Raw genomic sequence first — 19,121 nt, 5'->3', positions numbered from 1 at the left:
TTGAAAAGTGTTTGCAAATTTGAGTTTTGCATTAGAGAAGCAGTGAATGCACTGTAGGCGGTTAGTGAGTGTAATGTCTCAGGCTGAGACCCACTTGTTATCCAGATTGACACCAAATGTTTTAACACACCTGGAGGCATTGATTCTGTGATCATCAGCTGACATCGAGAGTGAAATGCGTGATTGATAAGGCTTCATCAGCCTATCGCCTCAGAAAACATCCACTGCTGATGTACATATCAATACATTAGAAATGACATCAGCTGTGAAATGCTTTCATACCATCCTTTTCTTCTCTTAGAAAAACGGTTTCCTGAACGATACCCTTATGTAATTTGTTGTTGTCTGAAGACAAGGCTTCTATTCTTGTTTTATCACTAAGGTCCAGTCAGCAGTGATTTGATAATAGAGGTCTGTTTGTGTTCAGTGATTCTGAAATTTGATTACAGCTAATGGCTTTTCTATCACAGACCATTCAAAGATGCCCTGTACACCCACATGATGCTCTAATTTTATTTAGCAAACTGGGTCCAAAACAACATGTACAGTGGGTACGTAAAGTATTCAGACCCCCTTAAATTTTTTACTCTTTGTTATATTGCAGCCATTTGCTAAAATCATTTAAGTTCATTTTTTTTCCTCATTAATGTACACACAGCACCGCATATTGATAGAAAAACACAGAATTGTTGACATTTTTGCAGATTTATTAAAAAAGAAAAACTGAAATATCACATGGTCCTAAGTATTCAGACCCTTTGCTCAGTAGTTAGTAGAAGCACCCTTTTGAGTCTTTTTGGGAAAGATGCAACAAGTTTTTCACACCTGGATTTGGAGATCCTCTGCCATTCCTCTTTGCAGATCCTCTCCAGTTCTGTCAGGTTGGATGGTAAACGTTCGTGGACAGCCATTTTTAGGTCTCTCCAGAGATGCTCAACTGAGTTTAAGTCAGGGCTCTGGCTGGGCCATTCAAGGACAGTCACGGAGTTGTTGTGAAGCCACTCCTTCGTTATTTTAGCTGTGTGCTTAGGGTCATTGTCTTGTTGGAAGGTAAACCTTCGGCCCAGTCTGAGTTCCTGAGCACTCTGGAGAAGGTTTTCGTCCAGAATATCCCTGTACTTGGCCGGATTCATCTTTCCCTCGATTGCAACCAGTCGTCCTGTCCCTGCTGCTGAAAAACACCCCCACAGCAAGATGCTGCCACCACCATGCTTCACTGTTGGGACTGTATTGGACAGGTGATGAGCAGTGCCTGGTTTTCTCCACACATACCACTTAGAATTAAGGCCAAAAAGTTCTATCTTGGTCTCATCAGACCAGAGAATCTTATTTCTCACCATCTTGGAGTCCTTCAGGCGGGCTTTCATGTGTCTTGCACTGAGGAGAGGCTTCCGTCGGGCCACTCTGCCATAAAGCCCCGACTGGTGGAGGGCTGCAGTGATGGTTGACTTTCTACAACTTTCTCCCATCTCCCGACTGCATCTCTGGAGCTCAGCCACAGTGATCTTTGGGTTCTTCTTTACCTCTCTCACCAAGGCTCTTCTTCCCCGATAGCTCAGTTTGGCCAGACGGCCAGCTCTAGGAAGGGTTCTGGTCGTCCCAAACGTCTTCCATTTAAGGATTATGGAGGCCACTGTGCTCTCAGGAACCTTAAGTGCAGCAGAATTTTTTTTGTTATCTTGGCCAGATCTGTGCCTTGCCACAATTCTGTCTCTGAGCTCTTCAGGCAGTTCCTTTGACCTCATGATTCTCATTTGCTCTGGCATGCACTGTGAGCTGTAAGGTCTTTATATAGACAGGTGTGTGGCTTTCCTAATCAAGTCCAATCAGTATAATCAAACACAGCTGGACTCAAATGAAGGTGTAGAACCATCTCAAGGATGATCAGAAGAAATGGACAGCACCTGAGTTAAATATATGAGTGTAACAGCAAAGGGTCTGAATACTTAGGACCATGTGATATTTCAGTTTTTCTTTTTTAATAAATCTGCAAAAATGTCAACAATTCTGTGTTTTTCTGTCAATATGGGGTGCTGTGAGTACATTAATGAGGAAAAAAAATGAACTTAAATTATTTTAGCAAATGGCTGCAATATAACAAAGAGTGAAAAATTTAAGGGGGTCTGAATACTTTCCGTACCCACTGTATTTCTTCAGATAATAATCTTCAAAATGTTCATAGAGACAAAAATGAATCCATACAGTATGGATCAAGTGGTTTAAAGGATTAGTCCACTTTTAAATAAACTTTTCCTGATAATTTACTCACCCCCATGTCATCCAAGATGTTCATGTCTTTCTTTCGTCAGTCGAAAAGAAGTTAAGGTTTTTGAGGAAAACATTCCAGGATTTTTCTCCATATAGTGGCTTTCAACGGCTACCAACAGGTTGAAGGTCCAAATTGTAGTTTCAGTGCAGCTTCAAAGGGCTTTAAACAATACCAGATGAGGAATAAGGGTCTTATCTAGTGAAACGATCTGTCATTTTCAAAAAAAAATCCAACCGTTTATGCTTAACAAAATATTGCCTTGAACGTACTTTCCGTTTCTGCATTCTTCAAAACGTCTACGCTGAATGTTCTATGCCTTCCCTATTCTACTTATGGAAAAAAAACTAAACTGGCACCGCAATAAATAAATACATTTTGGTTTGGATGAGTAATTGATGACAGACTTTTTTTTTGTGTGTGAACTATCCATTTAACATCTTTGAAGAAAATATTTATTTCCTGATGATTAAATTCCTGAAAATGACAGGACTGCAAATGACTTTTATTAGAAATCCACCCTGATCCAATGGTGGGTGAAAGAAATGACAAGCCATAAATTTTTCTTACCAGTCATGAAATTGTGCTTTTGCATTGTTTTGACAATTGGATTATTTAGCTGTTTTTGCAGTAAAATGTCTTACAAAAGACTTCGCAGTATTTTTTTTAAACTGCTTCAGCTGCAGACTTACACTTTTTTTTTTTTTTTTTTTTTTTTTGCATTTGGTTCATTTGCTGTTCATTTTAGCCACGGGGTTCTCTAAGGGTGTTTTCACTCCTGAGTGTTTGCTTCGGAACCTAGTGCATTTTCTCCCTTGGTTCGGTTCATTTAGGCATATGTGAACACTGCAATGGCGCACGGATCCACACCAAAACAGTCGCTCTGAGATCGCCCGAATGAGGATTTCTTGGCCCGATTGCAAATAAACTCTGGGGCGGTTCACTTGTGGTGTTAAAGCAATCTGACCCAACTGACCAACAAACCAAACGATATCATATTTCATAACGAGAAATGTGTTATATAAAATGCAGCAATGTTTGATTCTGCAAGTGAGCACATAGGCTACTGCAGTTAAAAACCAAAGAGCACCTCTTCATCTTAAAATCGTTGTGTAAACGCACTTCTCCGTGCAATAACACTGTCCCAATGAAGCCTTGATTCCTGCTCTAGCTGCATTATAACATTCACATAGTGTTTGCATATGTCTCGACACAGTTAGTCTATTTAGCCCAGAACATACCAAGCCGATGGTCGGCCGACTAAGTTTTCTCGGTGTGTTCCTCACCGTTGGCTGAAGTTGGTCCTCGTCTGCTTTTTTCGAAGCCATGTTGAATCAGCGTCGGTTGGGCCATCTGATCATTCTGATTGGCTGTTCAGCTACTGCCACCTGCTGGTACGGAAAGCCATTTCTTCTTACGCAGGCGCAGAACGGACATGCTACTTGGCCGTTGGGTGTCGAGTGTCGGTTTGGTATGTCAGGGCAACTTTGGACCCAGATGCTACCGAAGTGAGCCAACCCAGCTGTCTGCTTTCGTCGCCACTAGTTTGTCGCCATCGACTTGGTGTGTTCCAGGCTTTAGACAGCACTGGGAGATACAGAGAGATCCCGCTTGAATTAGTACGAATGTAGTACATAATTTAACAGCGGGAATGACGGCTACATTCATATAGTGTTCGCGTGTGTCTCAACAGTAGGTACTAAACAAGCCACAATATGCTCATGAAGCGAACTTGTCAATCATTTGCAGAGCAAACTCTGACCAATAAGGGGACAATTGTACACACATAAACACATTTTGGAACACTTTAAAATATTGCCTTGTGAAAGCAAACTGAACCAAGAAGAAAATGCAACATTGTAACAATTCAAGACCCTGTTTCGGAACAATGCAATCGATCTACAGGTCTGAAAACACCCTAAATGAATTGCTGATTAAGAGCATCTTTATCCATTATTGATCAATGAACACAAGTGAGATTTTGTTAACTTTGGCAGTCTAATTTTCACATTACAAATTCTGACATTAGTGACATTTTTAAAGTAGAAGAGTCTAGTTTATAAGAGCGTTGATGCATGTCTAATACAGTCTCAGCAATGTCTCTCATCTTTCGCCTCGCTGCATGAGTCGAGTCTGTCTCACAGTACTGGTCTTCAGCACTGGCCACACATCACATTGCATTACGACGTAAAGGACTCAGCAAATGCCACAGCTATCACTGTCACTGTTTGCTTTTGTTGGTCAGTTCAGCAGTGCTGAACCAGGGTCAACTCATTCTTGTTTAAAATTTCCTTTTTCTTTTTTCTTTTTTTGCAACTCTGAGGCACTGCTATGAAACACCTAATTGTTTTTTATGTTACGTGTATTTGTGTACATATAAATATTTGCATATTTCCTTACTTTTATCTTATCTTCCACCCCATTTGGATGACAAAGATGTCCTTTTCACTGTAGCTGACAGTGTTGACAGTGTCAGGATGTCTCAAACAGCATTGGTCAGGAAGCTCCGTGGACCAGAGCACATTGTCACTCAGGTCACTGTGTGCCTCTGTAATCATCATTGTCATCCTCATCAATACCATCATCTCTCCTCAAGCCAAAGCTCTACTGTTTCTAATTGAAAAGCCTGGTTTTCAGACTGGAATGAAATTATCCTGTTGTCATTTTGAACAACATGGGAAAAGATGGGAAACACCTTTTCTCCGTCTCTCAGCTCTTTACATTTTTCATCTAACAATGCTGTGAAAAAGAAAGGGAGCGGAGACTTTCGTCTCAGTCTTCTGATCTGGATTTGTTCAGAACTGAAATTCAGGGTTACAGGTCCCTGTTACGACATTCTTCTCGAAATGAGAAAATTGTGTAATTTATTCACCCTCGTGTTGTTTCAAATCCCAAAGGAGGAATTACAATGTTCATGCGGTCTGGTGTTATCAATTATCCACAATCAAGGTTGTCAGTTTATCTGGTAAATTTAGTAAGATTTAAATGATAAAAATAACAAGAAAAAAATGTTTAATCTTGCCCCTAAACCTGTATATAAATTCCATTCTAAGATAAATTTTTTATAATAATAATGGTAACACGTTACTTCAAGCCTTTATATATAATACATAATATATATTTTTAATGCATTTTTAATGTTCTAATTTAACTTAGGCCCAATCCTTGCTTAATTAAGCCATTTCTGTGAAACCAGGCCTAAATGTGGTTTAATTAAATGTGAGCACTACATGTTTAAAAGTAAAAATTAGATGCTGTTGAACATTCGCTTTTACAGAGCAGTATGCAAACAATTCTGTGCATTTATGCAAAGTGTTTTCTCATGATCTTCTTTTGATTGATTATGACATTAAGTGAAAGAATCTGAGATACATGATTTATGGTACTGTACGGACATGCAATGTTAATTGTATATGTGTAGGTCTTAAAGTTATATGTGTATCCGAACTTCTGTGTGAAGTTGCACCACACTGGCAAGAGAAAAAACACTGAATCGTGATCCATTTGCTAAATTCTTTTAGTCGTACTCATGTTCTTTTTATTATTCTGTGAACAAAGCTGTTAGCTTTTAATAGAAACGTGACCAGAATCAAAAACCTGATGGCATGAATGTTCGCAGTGCTGCTTCAGGTCTTGCTGAAGATCTAAAGGTCTTTAGGCTGCTGTCTCTGTAGGGCGTCCAGGAGCTCTACATTTATCCCACAGATGCTCATAGCATACACAGAAGACACAGCTTGAGCTTGTGGCTTCAAAGAGAATGATTTTTCTGAAGATTTTATTGAGATATAAGATGTAGAAGCCCTAAAATATTTCACATGGAGTGCTGAACGTACACTTAAAAAAAATAGCGTAGTTGGTGGTGTTGTTCTTCTTTTCCTCTATTGCTGAGGCTTCACCGTTGCCATGTACGGCTTAAATCGCTCTAATACACTTGGCTTGGCTCAATAGTTTTCACTGTTGCAGCCAACCCCTCCAGTTCAGTGTAAAATCAGACCTTTGTTCAAACAAAAGAGAATTTGTAACCTTGACTGTGAATCCAGGCTCACTTAGTCTTGTGTCTCCAGCAAATTGTACCAGATAAACAAACACTATGCCCAGAAGATTTATATAACATTCTCTATTTCTTCACACTTCCAAACTTCACCTGAACTGCCTCATATATTTCCGATTCCAGAACACACTGAATTGGGTGCCAAGGTTGTTTGTGCTCTCCGTAAATGTAGTGTACTTTTTGTCGACCTTGTCTCGTCGTGAGTGTGCTTTCACATGGCAAACAGTGATGAAATAATAGATGACCTTCTCTGCTCTTTTCTATTGCCAATACTGCAATAAATATGCTGGGTTTTAGTGGATGTGCTGAATGCTGAAGCCCATCCATGATGCAGGGAAAACCATACATGTGTTGGTTATATCTTCAGTAACTGTTTCAAAAAGCATTATAGTGCGTTCAAAATGTAATTAATGTAAACCCCAAGTTATGAATGCAACACAATTGTGAATGGTAAAAAAAAAAAAAAATTTATATATGTATGAATTAATGATTAATTTGATAATCGATTAATCTGTTGATATTTTTTCCCCCTGATTAATCGGATGAAAACTAAAAAAAAAAAAAAATATGCATTAAAAATTTATTTTAATCCATCATTTTAAACAATGTTATTCCACATCCAGCCAAGTGCTGTCCTCAAAACAATGTGTAATATAAAGCCTCTGGAAACAAATATAGTAAATGTATCTATGTAGGCTATGCTGTACATTATAAGCAAAAAGAGTTAAAATAGAAACATTACATTCTAAACCTAAAAACAACTGATTGCTTACTATTTTGGAAGCAGAAATTCAACTGACTAAAGTAAATTATAATAAATATAAGCAAAAGCACAAAATGTTAACTTGTACAAGGTATGAAAAACACATTCAGTTGTCTGAACATAGTTAATAGTTAATTGTAAATAATTACTTGCATTACAGAATTTTAAATCAATCTATAACAAAAAATATTTTAGCAAAATGTATATTTAAGGCAGAATTTTTGTGCTCCTATTTTACAGCGATCTCTGTTTGACACGCATGTGCACACTGACGCTTGTTCATTGAAGTTAGTGACGTTTAACAAAACTTGCTTGTCAGAATATGCAAAATGGAAATGCCTACCGGATTTTCTATCATTTACAGATAAGGATATAACCATAAAATTTAAGTTATGCGGTGAGGTAAACCCTTATGCTTTTGTTTGAAGCTCTCATAAATATAAAGCATTCTCATGTTTTGGACAAGCTTGCTCTGTGTCCTTCACTATTTTCCATATGCGTTTTGTCTGTAGAAATGGGTTGTTCACTACTGTAAAGCGGCGTGACTGGCCTGATGGTTTCCGAGCACAGCTCACAGAAACGACTAATCGATAATCAAATTCATTGTTGATTATTTTCATTATCGAAAATAATTGATAATTGTTGCAGCTATAATCTTCTCCATGTTTTAGTGTGTTATGGAAAGAGTGAATTACACCTTCAGACTAGCTATTTAAAGCTGCATTATCCAAAATCAGTTTTAAAAACCAGTGTTAAAAACTATCTCCTTACCTTAGCCGATTCACAACAGTAAGCTTGTAATAATGTTTTATAATAAAATCGGTACTGGTGGGTTTCCGCGAGAAATTCGAGCATGCAGCTGTTCGTCTTTGCATCATTACGTCACGTCTGTTTACATGAAGGAGGAGTCCCACATGCCATATAGCTAGTAGGCTATATAATTGAAATCTACAGGTAATGCTAATATACACTAAATACAGTGTCACACAATGCTGATGTTGTTAACATTAACAATTTGAGAACAAAGTATAACAATAATAATAATTTGCATGGTTTGATGTGATATGAGCTAAGTGATAGTTAGATTTAATCACAATTGGCAGCGTGATTGTAATGCTTTTTTTCTCAGTTGGTCAGAACAAAAGTGGCAGACGTTACTTGTTTAGATGATATTTTCTGGTGAAAATTCTTATTTTGGTCATACTTTCAAGATTTAGAATCTGATTCCAAAGTAGTATCCACATCAATGTGGTGACTGACAGCAAACATTAGATTAATCCACGCTGAGTAGTCGTGCCGATGCATAACCCACGTAAAGATGATAATTGCACAAATAACGGCAATTTCAGGTTTCAAACAGAGATGGCGCCAAAGAGGCAAAACTTACGGACTGTAGCTTTAACTATGTTCACTTGTGCATTTGTGTCATTTTGTGTAGATGCAGTATCTTTTTGTTGTGAGTATTTGTGTTGAATGTGTCTGGTAGGGATGGGCATTTTTCAAAAATATTGTATTTGAATACTTGGGCACATAAAAAAAGAAACGAATACTCGAATATTCATTTATTTAAATGACGTTTAATGAGAGACATTTTCCGTCTCAAAAAAAAAAAATCAAGATAACTAGTCAACCATGCTAATCAATAATCATCAAAACGATTGTTGGGTGACTGTTTTAAACTGATTCCCCCCCTGTTCTTTGGATTTTATTTTAAGGGGGCAGATTATCTTCATTATCTTAGATTGGTTGTGTTAAAATAATTGATGCATATACACCTCATATTACAGTTCATAGATCTTGATGTAGCAGCAGCTCCATCATATTCTCTCTCCTGAGACTTCTTTCAAGCTCTGGGTGTTCGTCTTTTACAGTGAAAAACTGCTATGTGGAGTTAAAGGAACCTTCGGAGATATTACAAAATCTGTGCTGCATATTTCACTGGAGCAATAATAAATAATTCATCGATGTGGTGATGGGCTGTACAGTAAGCCAGCTCGACTGCAGCCTTGAGGTGACTTTTTACATTTGGTGTTGGGGAACTTTACATAGCATCACTGAATTCATGCAATATCTTTTACCTTATTGGTTATGAATAATGTAATGCATCCAAATGCTTTTTTTTTTCCTCTCCAGCGGCACTTTGTGGAGCTCTCCCAGTTGGCCTTCATGTTTTCACCCAGAAAGCTGCCATATTACGAAAAGTTCCATTCCAAATTAGTGGGGGTGACTGTTATTTGGATGCATGGCTTTGGCAGGCAAATCTGCATGGCCCCCTACTTGATGCTTTGTACCTCATTCATTTTAAGCCGTTATGCCCTCATGCGCCGGGCAAGGAAATTTATTCACTAATTTGTTTTCTGCAAGATATGTGCATATGGAAGTGAGGGTAGTCATGCACAAGTTTTCCACTCTAGTTTTGGAAATTTGAATTTGTGCTCTCTTGCTGTGAGTCTTATTCAGAACTTTTTGTTCAGACTGGACTATAAGAGTTGACGCAGTACAAAAACGTGCCTACAAACTTTTTTCACCACTTATAAGCTAGCATTATATGCTCATACTAATTTGGTACCCCTCAGTCTACATGCCGACAGACATGGTGTGTCAGATGGTCACGTGTTGTGGTATATTTATGATTACAAGTGCTAAATCTAGGTGACAGGAAGTAAAAATGTCCCCAGCACTCAATATGTGCAAGAACTGAACCCAGATTTCTTACACAAATGCCACAGCTCAGCATTCCTTCGGTCTTCTGCTGCTTATCTGGGACTGGGTCATGGTGGCAGCAGGCTATGTAGGCCTGCCCACATGTTCTTTCCCTTGCAGCTTCCTCCAGGTCCTAATTGGGGATCTCAAGATGTTCTTTGTGATGGACAGTCGGGAAATGTAATCTGGGCCTGCCCCGGGGTATCTTCCCAGTTACAACTCCACCAAAAACCATCTAGAAGGCATCCCCCCAGATGCCTGAACCATCTAAACTGGCTATTTTTGACACAGAGAAGCATCGATTCTTCTTCTCCAAGTCCCTCCCGCCTGTCCGAGCTTCGCACCTTGTGTCTTAGTCTATACACGCTGTGGTGAGGCTTGTACCTGCAGTCTTGTTCTTTCGGTCACTACCCAAAGTTTATGACAACAAGTGAGTGTCAGAACATACTGTATATTGAATGGTAAATGGAGAGTCTTTTCACCCTCTTCATCTTGTACATATTGCTGCCATCAAACTGATCCGCCTATCTTTGTCATTCTCTGACTTGCCCTCACTCATGAACGAGACATCCTGGGTGTGCAGTCCACCCTTTTCCAGCTAAGAACCATGGATTCAAATTTGGAGGTGCTACCCCTTATCCTCACCATGTCACACTCGGTCACAAACCTCCCAAGCAAGCACTGAAATTCACAGCTTGACATGGAATAAATGTGCTAGGTGCTGGGCTATTACTTATTTTTACCACAGTGCTTTGCCATGGCTACATCTTTGAGTGTGATTGAGTGTGACGTCGGTTGAGAGCTTCATCTATATCAACGTTTCTCCAGCCATGTGTCTGAATGAAACTGTAGTTATTCTGGTGGCCCTCTTAAGCAACCGCCTTAAACTTCAGACAGTCACAGACAGCATGTAATGCATTTACCCAGCAAGAGTGATGAGACATGTAATTGAATTACTTTTTTTAATATATCAGTGGTTGACTCCTTGCTGAGCTGAGAATGAGAGAGAAACCACAGTGTGCTGGAGATCTTCCTGTTCCCTCGACTTTACATTAATGTACTTAAAAGATGTCGACATCCTTTTGGGAAGTTCATGCTTACAAACACGGATGTTGTAATTATGAAGTGAGTTGTAATTGTAATTATGTGATTTTTATCAGAACGAAATATGACATTTCCGACTGTTCCAAGTTTCTCTCTTTTTTTCAAACTTGCTAACAAAGCCAGACTTTAAGATCTTTTGCAACATTATGAAGAGCTTTATCACAGAGAGTCATAGGAAATGTAGTTTGATTGTGGAAGCCCATCATCTTATAAACTGGCTCATTGAGTCTAATTTTAATAATTAATAACGTTTCCCGCTGAAAATTATGACATGAGTGATGGCATTATTGTGAGCTTATCTTTATAGTCTGCGTTTCTATCCCAGGAACAAGATTATCATTTCTGTTCCGTCACTGTGAGAAATTTTATCAATGACTAAACTCAAGGTGGAGAAGACATGTAATACAAGTGAGGTTTTTAACTTTACAGATCCAAGTTTGATTGCACTCTTGTCAAAGTCTAGTGTCTGAAAGTAAATTTTGAAATATTAAAAATGCTCCCTTGGCGAACAGCTGCCGCCACTTCCCCAATATCTCTCTGCCTGTCAGTGAACTGGGGACATTTCATTGACTTGGTGGGTCTCTGCTTTTATTAAATTGTGATGACTCTGACAAATATTGTTTTGTGGCCCTTACACACTAAAAGGCTTTGATTTCATACTTTGCCAAAATATAAGGCTCCCTAGCAAGGACTCATAATACTGATTCCTAGTTACTTTGACTGATAAATGTTTGCTGTTAGGCTGACTGACCCAAAGGTTGAAACTACTACCACCCTGAGGCTGTGTTTCTGTCATAAAAGATGTTCTCACCTTTGCTCTATTTTCACAATTTATTTTACTCCCATTTATGTGGACCATGGCTTGCCAGAGTCATAATGTTCCAATAAAGCGAAGGTGGAAGCGTATGCATTTGAAAGATTATTTCTTTGTATTTGTATAATGAGGTTTTCTGAATGGCTATGACCTTAATCTTTATAGAGTCATGCATCTTTGTGTAATTATACAGTGATGAAATGTTTTAATAAAGCGCCCCCAAATATGTGGGTGCCTCACCTAAATATGCGCTGGTAATGGCAGCCTGTCAACCCTAGAGCCAGTGTTCAAATCTTCCATGTAACATTTGGGGTTTTTTTTTATAACTATTGCAGTTTGTATGTTTAAGTCCATATGTGTTGGCACAAATTTGCTGTCAGACTAGACCTCAATAATGAGAAACCAACTGTCTTAGCGCCCTTCAGAGGGAACCGCAGTGCATTTATACCACATTTCATGCCATGGTGAAGCCGGCAAAGTGCGGTGTTAACAAGATAATGATTGTGCATCTGTGTGACAGGGCTTTTGGGAAATTGCCTCTCTCTTTGCTCCATCTGTTTGCCCTCATCACTTTCCTCGATTTCGTTGCCTCTGCATTACGGCAGTACTAGGTCACTTTAAACTAGGTGCTGATCTATTATTTGGTTCCATTTGGTCACTGGCTTTTGATTTATTTGGATGCTTTTCTTGTTTTTAGTGAATGCGGACTGTGATTGATTTGTGTATTAGTTATTAGCGAGAAGTAGGGCTGTCACGATATCAGATTTTTATTACATGGCATCCAGCAGTAGTAGCTGCGCACACTGTTTCATTTTCTTTTTTTCCGGTTTATAATGGGTGAGAACCAGCATTAAGGTGCAGTACCGCCATCTATCATATTAGAGTGTCAACCAGATGGTGCTAGATTATTTACGATATTATATGTATAGCATTAACATGATATCAATATTTAATTTTTTAAATATCAAGGTTATCGTAAAATACCAGTATATTGTGACACCCGTAGTGAGAAACCATGCAAACAGAGTAGGCACAGTGTTTAAACATGTCATTTACTCACCCTCATGTTGTTCTGTATGAGTTTCTTTCTTCTGTTGAACACAAAAGAAGATATATTAAAGAATGATGGTAACCAGATAGTTACCATCAACTGTTTGATTACCAACATTCTTTAAAATATCATCTTTTGTGATCAACAGAAGAAAGAAGCACATACAGGTTTGGAACAACATGAGGGTGAGTAAATGACATGTTTATAACATGCACCACCTCTAAAAAAAAAATATGGTTTAGAGGCGGGAGATATTTGTAACGAATAGCCAATTTAAGTACTGGTTGTTCTGGATGATACAGGGTTTTTAAATTCGTGCCAATGGGTTATTCAGTCATTTTAATGCTAGTTAACATTAATATGTATTATGAAAGGCATTAGACAAGGGCAGCCAGTAACATCTGGATCTACACAGGTGAATCAACAGACTACGTAAGCAAGCAAGGACAATAGCAAAAAATGGCAGATGGAGCAATAATAACTGACATGATCCATGATAACATGATATTTTTAGTGATATTTGTAAATTGTCTTTCTAAATGTTTCGTTAACATGTTGCTAATGTACTGTTAAATGAGGTTAAAGTTACCATCGTTTCTTACTGAATTCACAAGAGTCGTCGCTATTTTCATTTTTAAACACTTGCAGTCTGTATAATTCATAAACACAACTAAATAAACAAAAGCCACGGAGCACAGCCTCAAAGTCATGGAGAGTTGAAATCAGGTTAACTTTATGGTAATGAGCTATGACGCGGTTCGGCGGCAACCAATTGGAATGTAGAGGTCCTCGCTTGAGAGGCTTCCGATTGGTTGACGCGACTTGTCATTTACTTTGACCCTCCCGTCGGCGGCGGTTTGAACGAACAGTACAGCGTTGTTGGCAGGGCGGCCAAGGCAACTGTTGACGCTCTCGCCGGCGGTGTGAACGCACGGTTAGACTTATATTACATCTTGTGAAAAAGCATTCTTGGGCACCTTTAATGTTATGAAGCGAACAAAGAAACCAAACAAAATAACGACTTTATTCAACAATATCTATTGATGGGCGATTTCAAAACACTGCTTCATGAAGCGTTGAAGCTTTAAGAATCTTTTGTTTCGAATCAGTGGTTCAGAGCGCATATCAAACTGTCAAAGTCATGTGATTTCAGTAAACAAGGCTTCGTTATGTCATAAGTGTTTCAAAATTTCAATGGTTCACCATTGGGGGGCATGACTTTGGCAGTTTGATGAGCAGTGTTGCTCATAGGTCACTATCCAATCAGTCAAGTCCCATCCTTAATTGTTTTTTGAATAATTTTTTCCTTAAATAAAAATTAGTGACACATACCATTTCGTTTTGACTTCAAAAACGACAACAACAAAAGAGATTTCTACCAATTTATACCAGACATTTGACGCACAATTCTTTATTTCGACCTAAATATTAATGCCCTGTAACTGTAGTTTCTATTTGTTGTTATTTATTAGAATTTATCATAAAGTTTTAGAGAGTGGTGCAATAATCCTACCCTTGACCTTTCGTCTGATGGTAAAGGCAGAGTTAATGACTCCTTCAGCATTAGAACTTGCTGTAAAGTATGACTTTAATTCACTTTTTAGATTGGGTATGATGACGTTCATAATTGCATCCCATGGGTGCCTGGGGATTGTTCCATCTACTGTGATGCTTCTAGATAACACTCCTCATAAACAGTCTACTTTTAATTAAATGTTTCGCCCTTATTATGCTTATCTGTCAGATTAAACGAAAAAGTTCTATGGGTCTATTTTTTTAAGCACCCTTCCTTGAGCTCATTTATAACCTGTGTACATGGCTTTGCCATATTTCTGCAGGCTTTTTCAGATGCTCAATTCAATGTAATAATAAACGGAAAGGAGGAAAATGGTGTGTGTGTGATTGCTATTCCCAAGAGAAGGAGAGAGCAATTACACTGGGCTAGCAGAGAGATCAGTCGGATGTGAAGTTGCTGATCATTTTTGCCAGTGCCTGTCTAACAACTCTTGCTAAGAATAATTGGGGTGATCTGAGCCCCGGGTCTGCCTTTATGAAAGCACTAACACATATCAGTGAAAGCTCAGACCAAGCCTAAACACTTGAGTGCTAACATTCATACACGTTAAAGGGGTCATATCATGACAAATTGAATTTTTTTGGAAGAGTTCATTGTATTATGAGCACACATCGTAACTTTAATAGCTCAAAACCAACAAAAATACCAAACTAAGTTGCTAAACTTTCTGATACATGCATTAACTTGTGAAATCACACATTTACATGTAAAACAACAGCTTTTTGGTGTTCAGAACCTAAGGGTAAAAGTTCAAGGCTATAACCCTCTTAGGCTGTTCAAAAATGGCTGTTCGCTGTCATTTTTGACCCAAAAAAGTAGAATAATAGCATTTTTTTTCTTTATTATTTAATTAAATGATATAACACTCATTTCCCTGAAGTAGCAATTAAAAGTTTACATTTTCATTTGGAATTGCAGTAAATAACTACAGTTCTAAAAGTTGAAACAAGGAAAATTATGAGAATATACAGTATCTTGAATTTGTCAACTTGTCTAGCTCCATTGTATAAACAGATCCTTTAATTTAAACTCCTCTTTTGGGCAGGTGGATGACATCCTCGGGGAAGAGAGTGACAATGAAAGTGATGGAAAAGGAAAAGAGGAGAGGATGGAGGCAGAGGAGGAGGACGAGGAAGAAAGGCCCCACACGAGCAAGCAGAAAGCCCCAGCATCAGATCACGTCCCGTCACTGGCTGCAGTTGTTGAAGAAACCGCCCAAACGTCAACCAGAGAAGACGTCTGTGTAACAGGGAACACGTACAGGTATTACATCTCCAGTGCTAGTAAAGTAAATTACAATTTTGTTCTCAAAATTCATAGAATGAATTTCATTAAAGCATGCTGTATTATAGCACCTATAATACACATGAAGTACTTTAACGTCAAAATATGTCTCGGTGATTGAGCTTTAAACCGCTTGCTTCAGCGATTTGAGAGTTGATTAGCAACACACTGCTGTGCCTGATTTCCAGCAGGCCCTTGTACTCCCGAAACTGCCACTGTCTTCAGCAAATAACACTGCCAGTTGCCATGGCAATGTCTGGAAGCAAAGATCTAGCAGAAGGTGGGGTCACGTCCTCTTACATCTTCCTGTCCGAGCACAAATGCCCCACCTGCTGCCTAGACTTCTGTCCGACATTGGTGTAGTCGGCAGGATGTTGTCAGATCAGCATGTGTGAGAAGCTGCTTTCTGGTCCGGCCCACTCTTGTCTGGAACAGCTAAACGGACAGGAAAGCAAGCTAGTGTTTTATCATATGGCTCATACAGTAACCAATTTTCCATTGGAATATTAGACCTGTCCTACTTTATCTAGTTTCTCCACTCCCTAGCAGTCATTAGCAGTGACTCAGAGCCCACAGCGTTGTATCTACCTCCTGTGTCAACTGAATGAATGCAGTAGCGTAATCGTTAGGAGGTTAGAGTGGTGAACAATGAGATGAGTGGAGGAGAAAAATAAGTTATTTGAGTGTCTCAGACTGTCTGTTTGGCTCCAGGAGGACCTGCATCCAGTGATTACAGCCTGGTTTCCACACATTTTTGTATCTTTTTTTTCTAGTTGAAACCTCTCAATAAAATCAGAAAATGGTTAAGGTTTTTGCACGCGTTGCTTTTGTCGATGACAAACCCATGATTTGTTTTGGAGTTGTAATTTTCGCTTCTTTTTAAGTCAGAAACGGGTTAAAAAAACTCTTTTGGGGAAGAACTTGGATTTTTGACAGAGTTTGCCAGTTTTTTTGCATCAGATGTGTGCAACATACTCTGTTTAGTCTGCGGTAGGTTTTTTTTATTGGGATTTCTTCCACTTAACATCAAAAATTAGCTTGTATTTGCCTACAGTAATCCCATGATTGTGTTTATGACTCATATCATCACAATTATCTTGGCCAAAAGAATTATTGTTAAAGATATAATCGCTATATCATTAAAATAAATGCTTTCAGTCAAATTAATATTTAACTTGGTTTATTTTATCTTTTTTTGGCCATTAAATCGCTTAAAATATAAGTGCAGGGAAGGGGAGAGAGAGAGAGATTGTAACCATAATTGTAAAAAAAAGCATAGAAAAAATAATTTAGCTTTGTTCTGAAACAGAGATTTAAATTGTTGTGAATTTTGTTCTTGGTTCGGATTGCTTTCGCACAGCAACATTTCAAAGTGTACCAAAATATATTTATGCAAGTCACATGTGAGTCAAGCTGTCCTCTCATTGGTCAGAGCATACACCTGTTTGTGTTTGAACAACATTTTAAGATGAAGAGACACACTCTTTGGTTTTCAACAGCGACGAATCATGTGCCACAGGTTCAGACACTGCTTCTTTTTATGTCAAACATTTCCCATTTTGAGTTATGATACAGCTTGGTTCGTCAGTGCGATGTGTTTGGATTGCTTTATCACCAGAACCGAACTGCTCCAAAGTTCATTTTCAATCATCCTTAATGCCCTAGCACCCTAACTTTGTTGGGTGCGGGTAGAGCGTCTTGGCCCTGATTTAAAGTGACAACTAATGTACATATAAATATATAAATCATTTAAATTAGCTGATCAGCACATCCTGATGTACAAATGAGTAATAAATCAGTTCATTAGGATGGAAATGAAAGGCTGAACGACAGCAGCTCTTTCCACCATTAGCAAAGCTCTTTTCTGTTATGTATGTATTGTGTAACCGCATTTGTGTGCAACATCCTCCTACTGTATACAATTTAGTCATGTCTTTACCATAATTACATTTGCTCTTCAGCACCACCTCATAAAAATAATTCTATTTTCTTTAACCACTTTATACAAAGAGTTTCAACTCAGAGAAAGCACATACATTTGCCTTAATTGCCATTAATTTCACTTGGGAGCAATATAAAGTTTGTCAGACCACAGTGTTCTAATAAGTGCTCTAATAAGTGCTCCACACTCCCATTCGGAGTTTAAAATTGGCAGGAAATGGTCGCTGTTGCAGAATTTGATGCCATGGAAACACTCCGTATCTAAACTCTGTGCGTTAGTTGCTTTATGATGGAGAAATGTCATTTTCATTAAAGTTTGATTTTAAATCTTTTCCTCCTCCAAGAGGCAAGCACATTTTTCACATTGCATGGATGAAGTGAATAGCACATTTTCTTTGTCAATAAAAAATGATGTGCACTGATCACAATGACTATGAATTCAGCTGCTGTTCAACTCTCTTACTTTAGTATGCAGAACCCAGATTTATTAGGAAAGTTCTCCAAAAACAACAGTTAAGCAACAGTTAACCCTCTGGAGTCTGAGGCTGATTTGGGGCCTGGAGAAGTTTTGACATACCCTGACATTTGTGCTTTTTTCAGTTGTTCATAAACATATTAATGACAAAGGTGTCATTACACTGTATTCAGCACAAACTAGGCTACCATAATATGTGAGGAACATGTATGCACATGTTTGTGTTTTTGAAGGAATAACGTTTATGCGTGGTTATTGAAAAAACAAAAAAATTAAATCACTGAAATAAGACCAAAAATATATATTAAATCTGTGTTCACAAGACTTCTGGGTATTGGGGGTTGTAGACTAGAGTTTTTGCTTCAAAATTATGTAAAAATTATAATGCCTGCTTGTTCATATAAAACAATATATTGATTTAGTTTTTGTAAGACACTTTTTGTCAAGAAACACAGTATGCGTGGAGGCGTGAATCATCATGAATAATGGCTCATTTACACCTGAGAAGACAAAAGAATTGCTTAAAGAACCTCTAATGGTGCTGCATATTAATGAGGCCTTTCAGTCAGGTAGGCTGTGAAAAAAAACCTCTGTAATCCTGTCTCAGCTCAATTTAAAATAATGGTATTCTATTATAGTCTTTAAAATATATGTATTTCTGTGATGCAAAGAGTCTGAATATAGGTTTTTAGTTTAAAAGCATTCACATTTGGAGAAATATTGATGGATTCTCATATGTTTATGTCAATTTTCTATACAGAAAAGTTATATTTATTCTATATTCATTGTTATAACTATGAGTGCTGGTGTTTTCAATTCATACTTGCAGCCGGAGGGCGCTCTGTACACCTTTAGTCCACAATTTATTCTAAAGAATAAGAGGACATTTCAGGAATGGTGTTTTCAATTCATTCTTGCAGCCGGAGGGCGCTCTCTGTGCACATTTAGTCCACAAATTATTCTAAAGAAGAAGAAGAACCAGGAACTAACGGCATGTCTTCCAGAGGTCGCTAACATACAGGCTTTTACATACAGATAAACACTTTTCAAGACAATAAATACACGATTGAGAGGATGAATGCATGTATTGACT

General features: G+C 38.2%; 1 protein-coding gene across 1 annotated transcript in view; it reads left to right on the top strand.

The window, feature by feature from the left end:
* Positions 1 to 19,121, top strand: part of ctdp1 (CTD (carboxy-terminal domain, RNA polymerase II, polypeptide A) phosphatase, subunit 1) — a 131,767-nt gene that overhangs the window by 62,843 nt on the left and 49,803 nt on the right. Inside the window, exon 12 of the mRNA XM_048201892.1 lies at positions 15,374 to 15,591. Coding sequence (XP_048057849.1) covers positions 15,374 to 15,591 — 218 coding nt within the window. The remainder of the gene's footprint in view (positions 1 to 15,373; positions 15,592 to 19,121) is intronic.

The sequence above is a fragment of the Megalobrama amblycephala genome, linkage group LG9 (assembly GCF_018812025.1).
Source record: "Megalobrama amblycephala isolate DHTTF-2021 linkage group LG9, ASM1881202v1, whole genome shotgun sequence".
In the NCBI taxonomy this organism is placed as follows: domain Eukaryota; kingdom Metazoa; phylum Chordata; class Actinopteri; order Cypriniformes; family Xenocyprididae; genus Megalobrama; species Megalobrama amblycephala.
The sequence above is the reverse complement of the archived record's forward strand: the minus strand, read 5'-3'. Positions and strand labels throughout refer to the sequence as shown.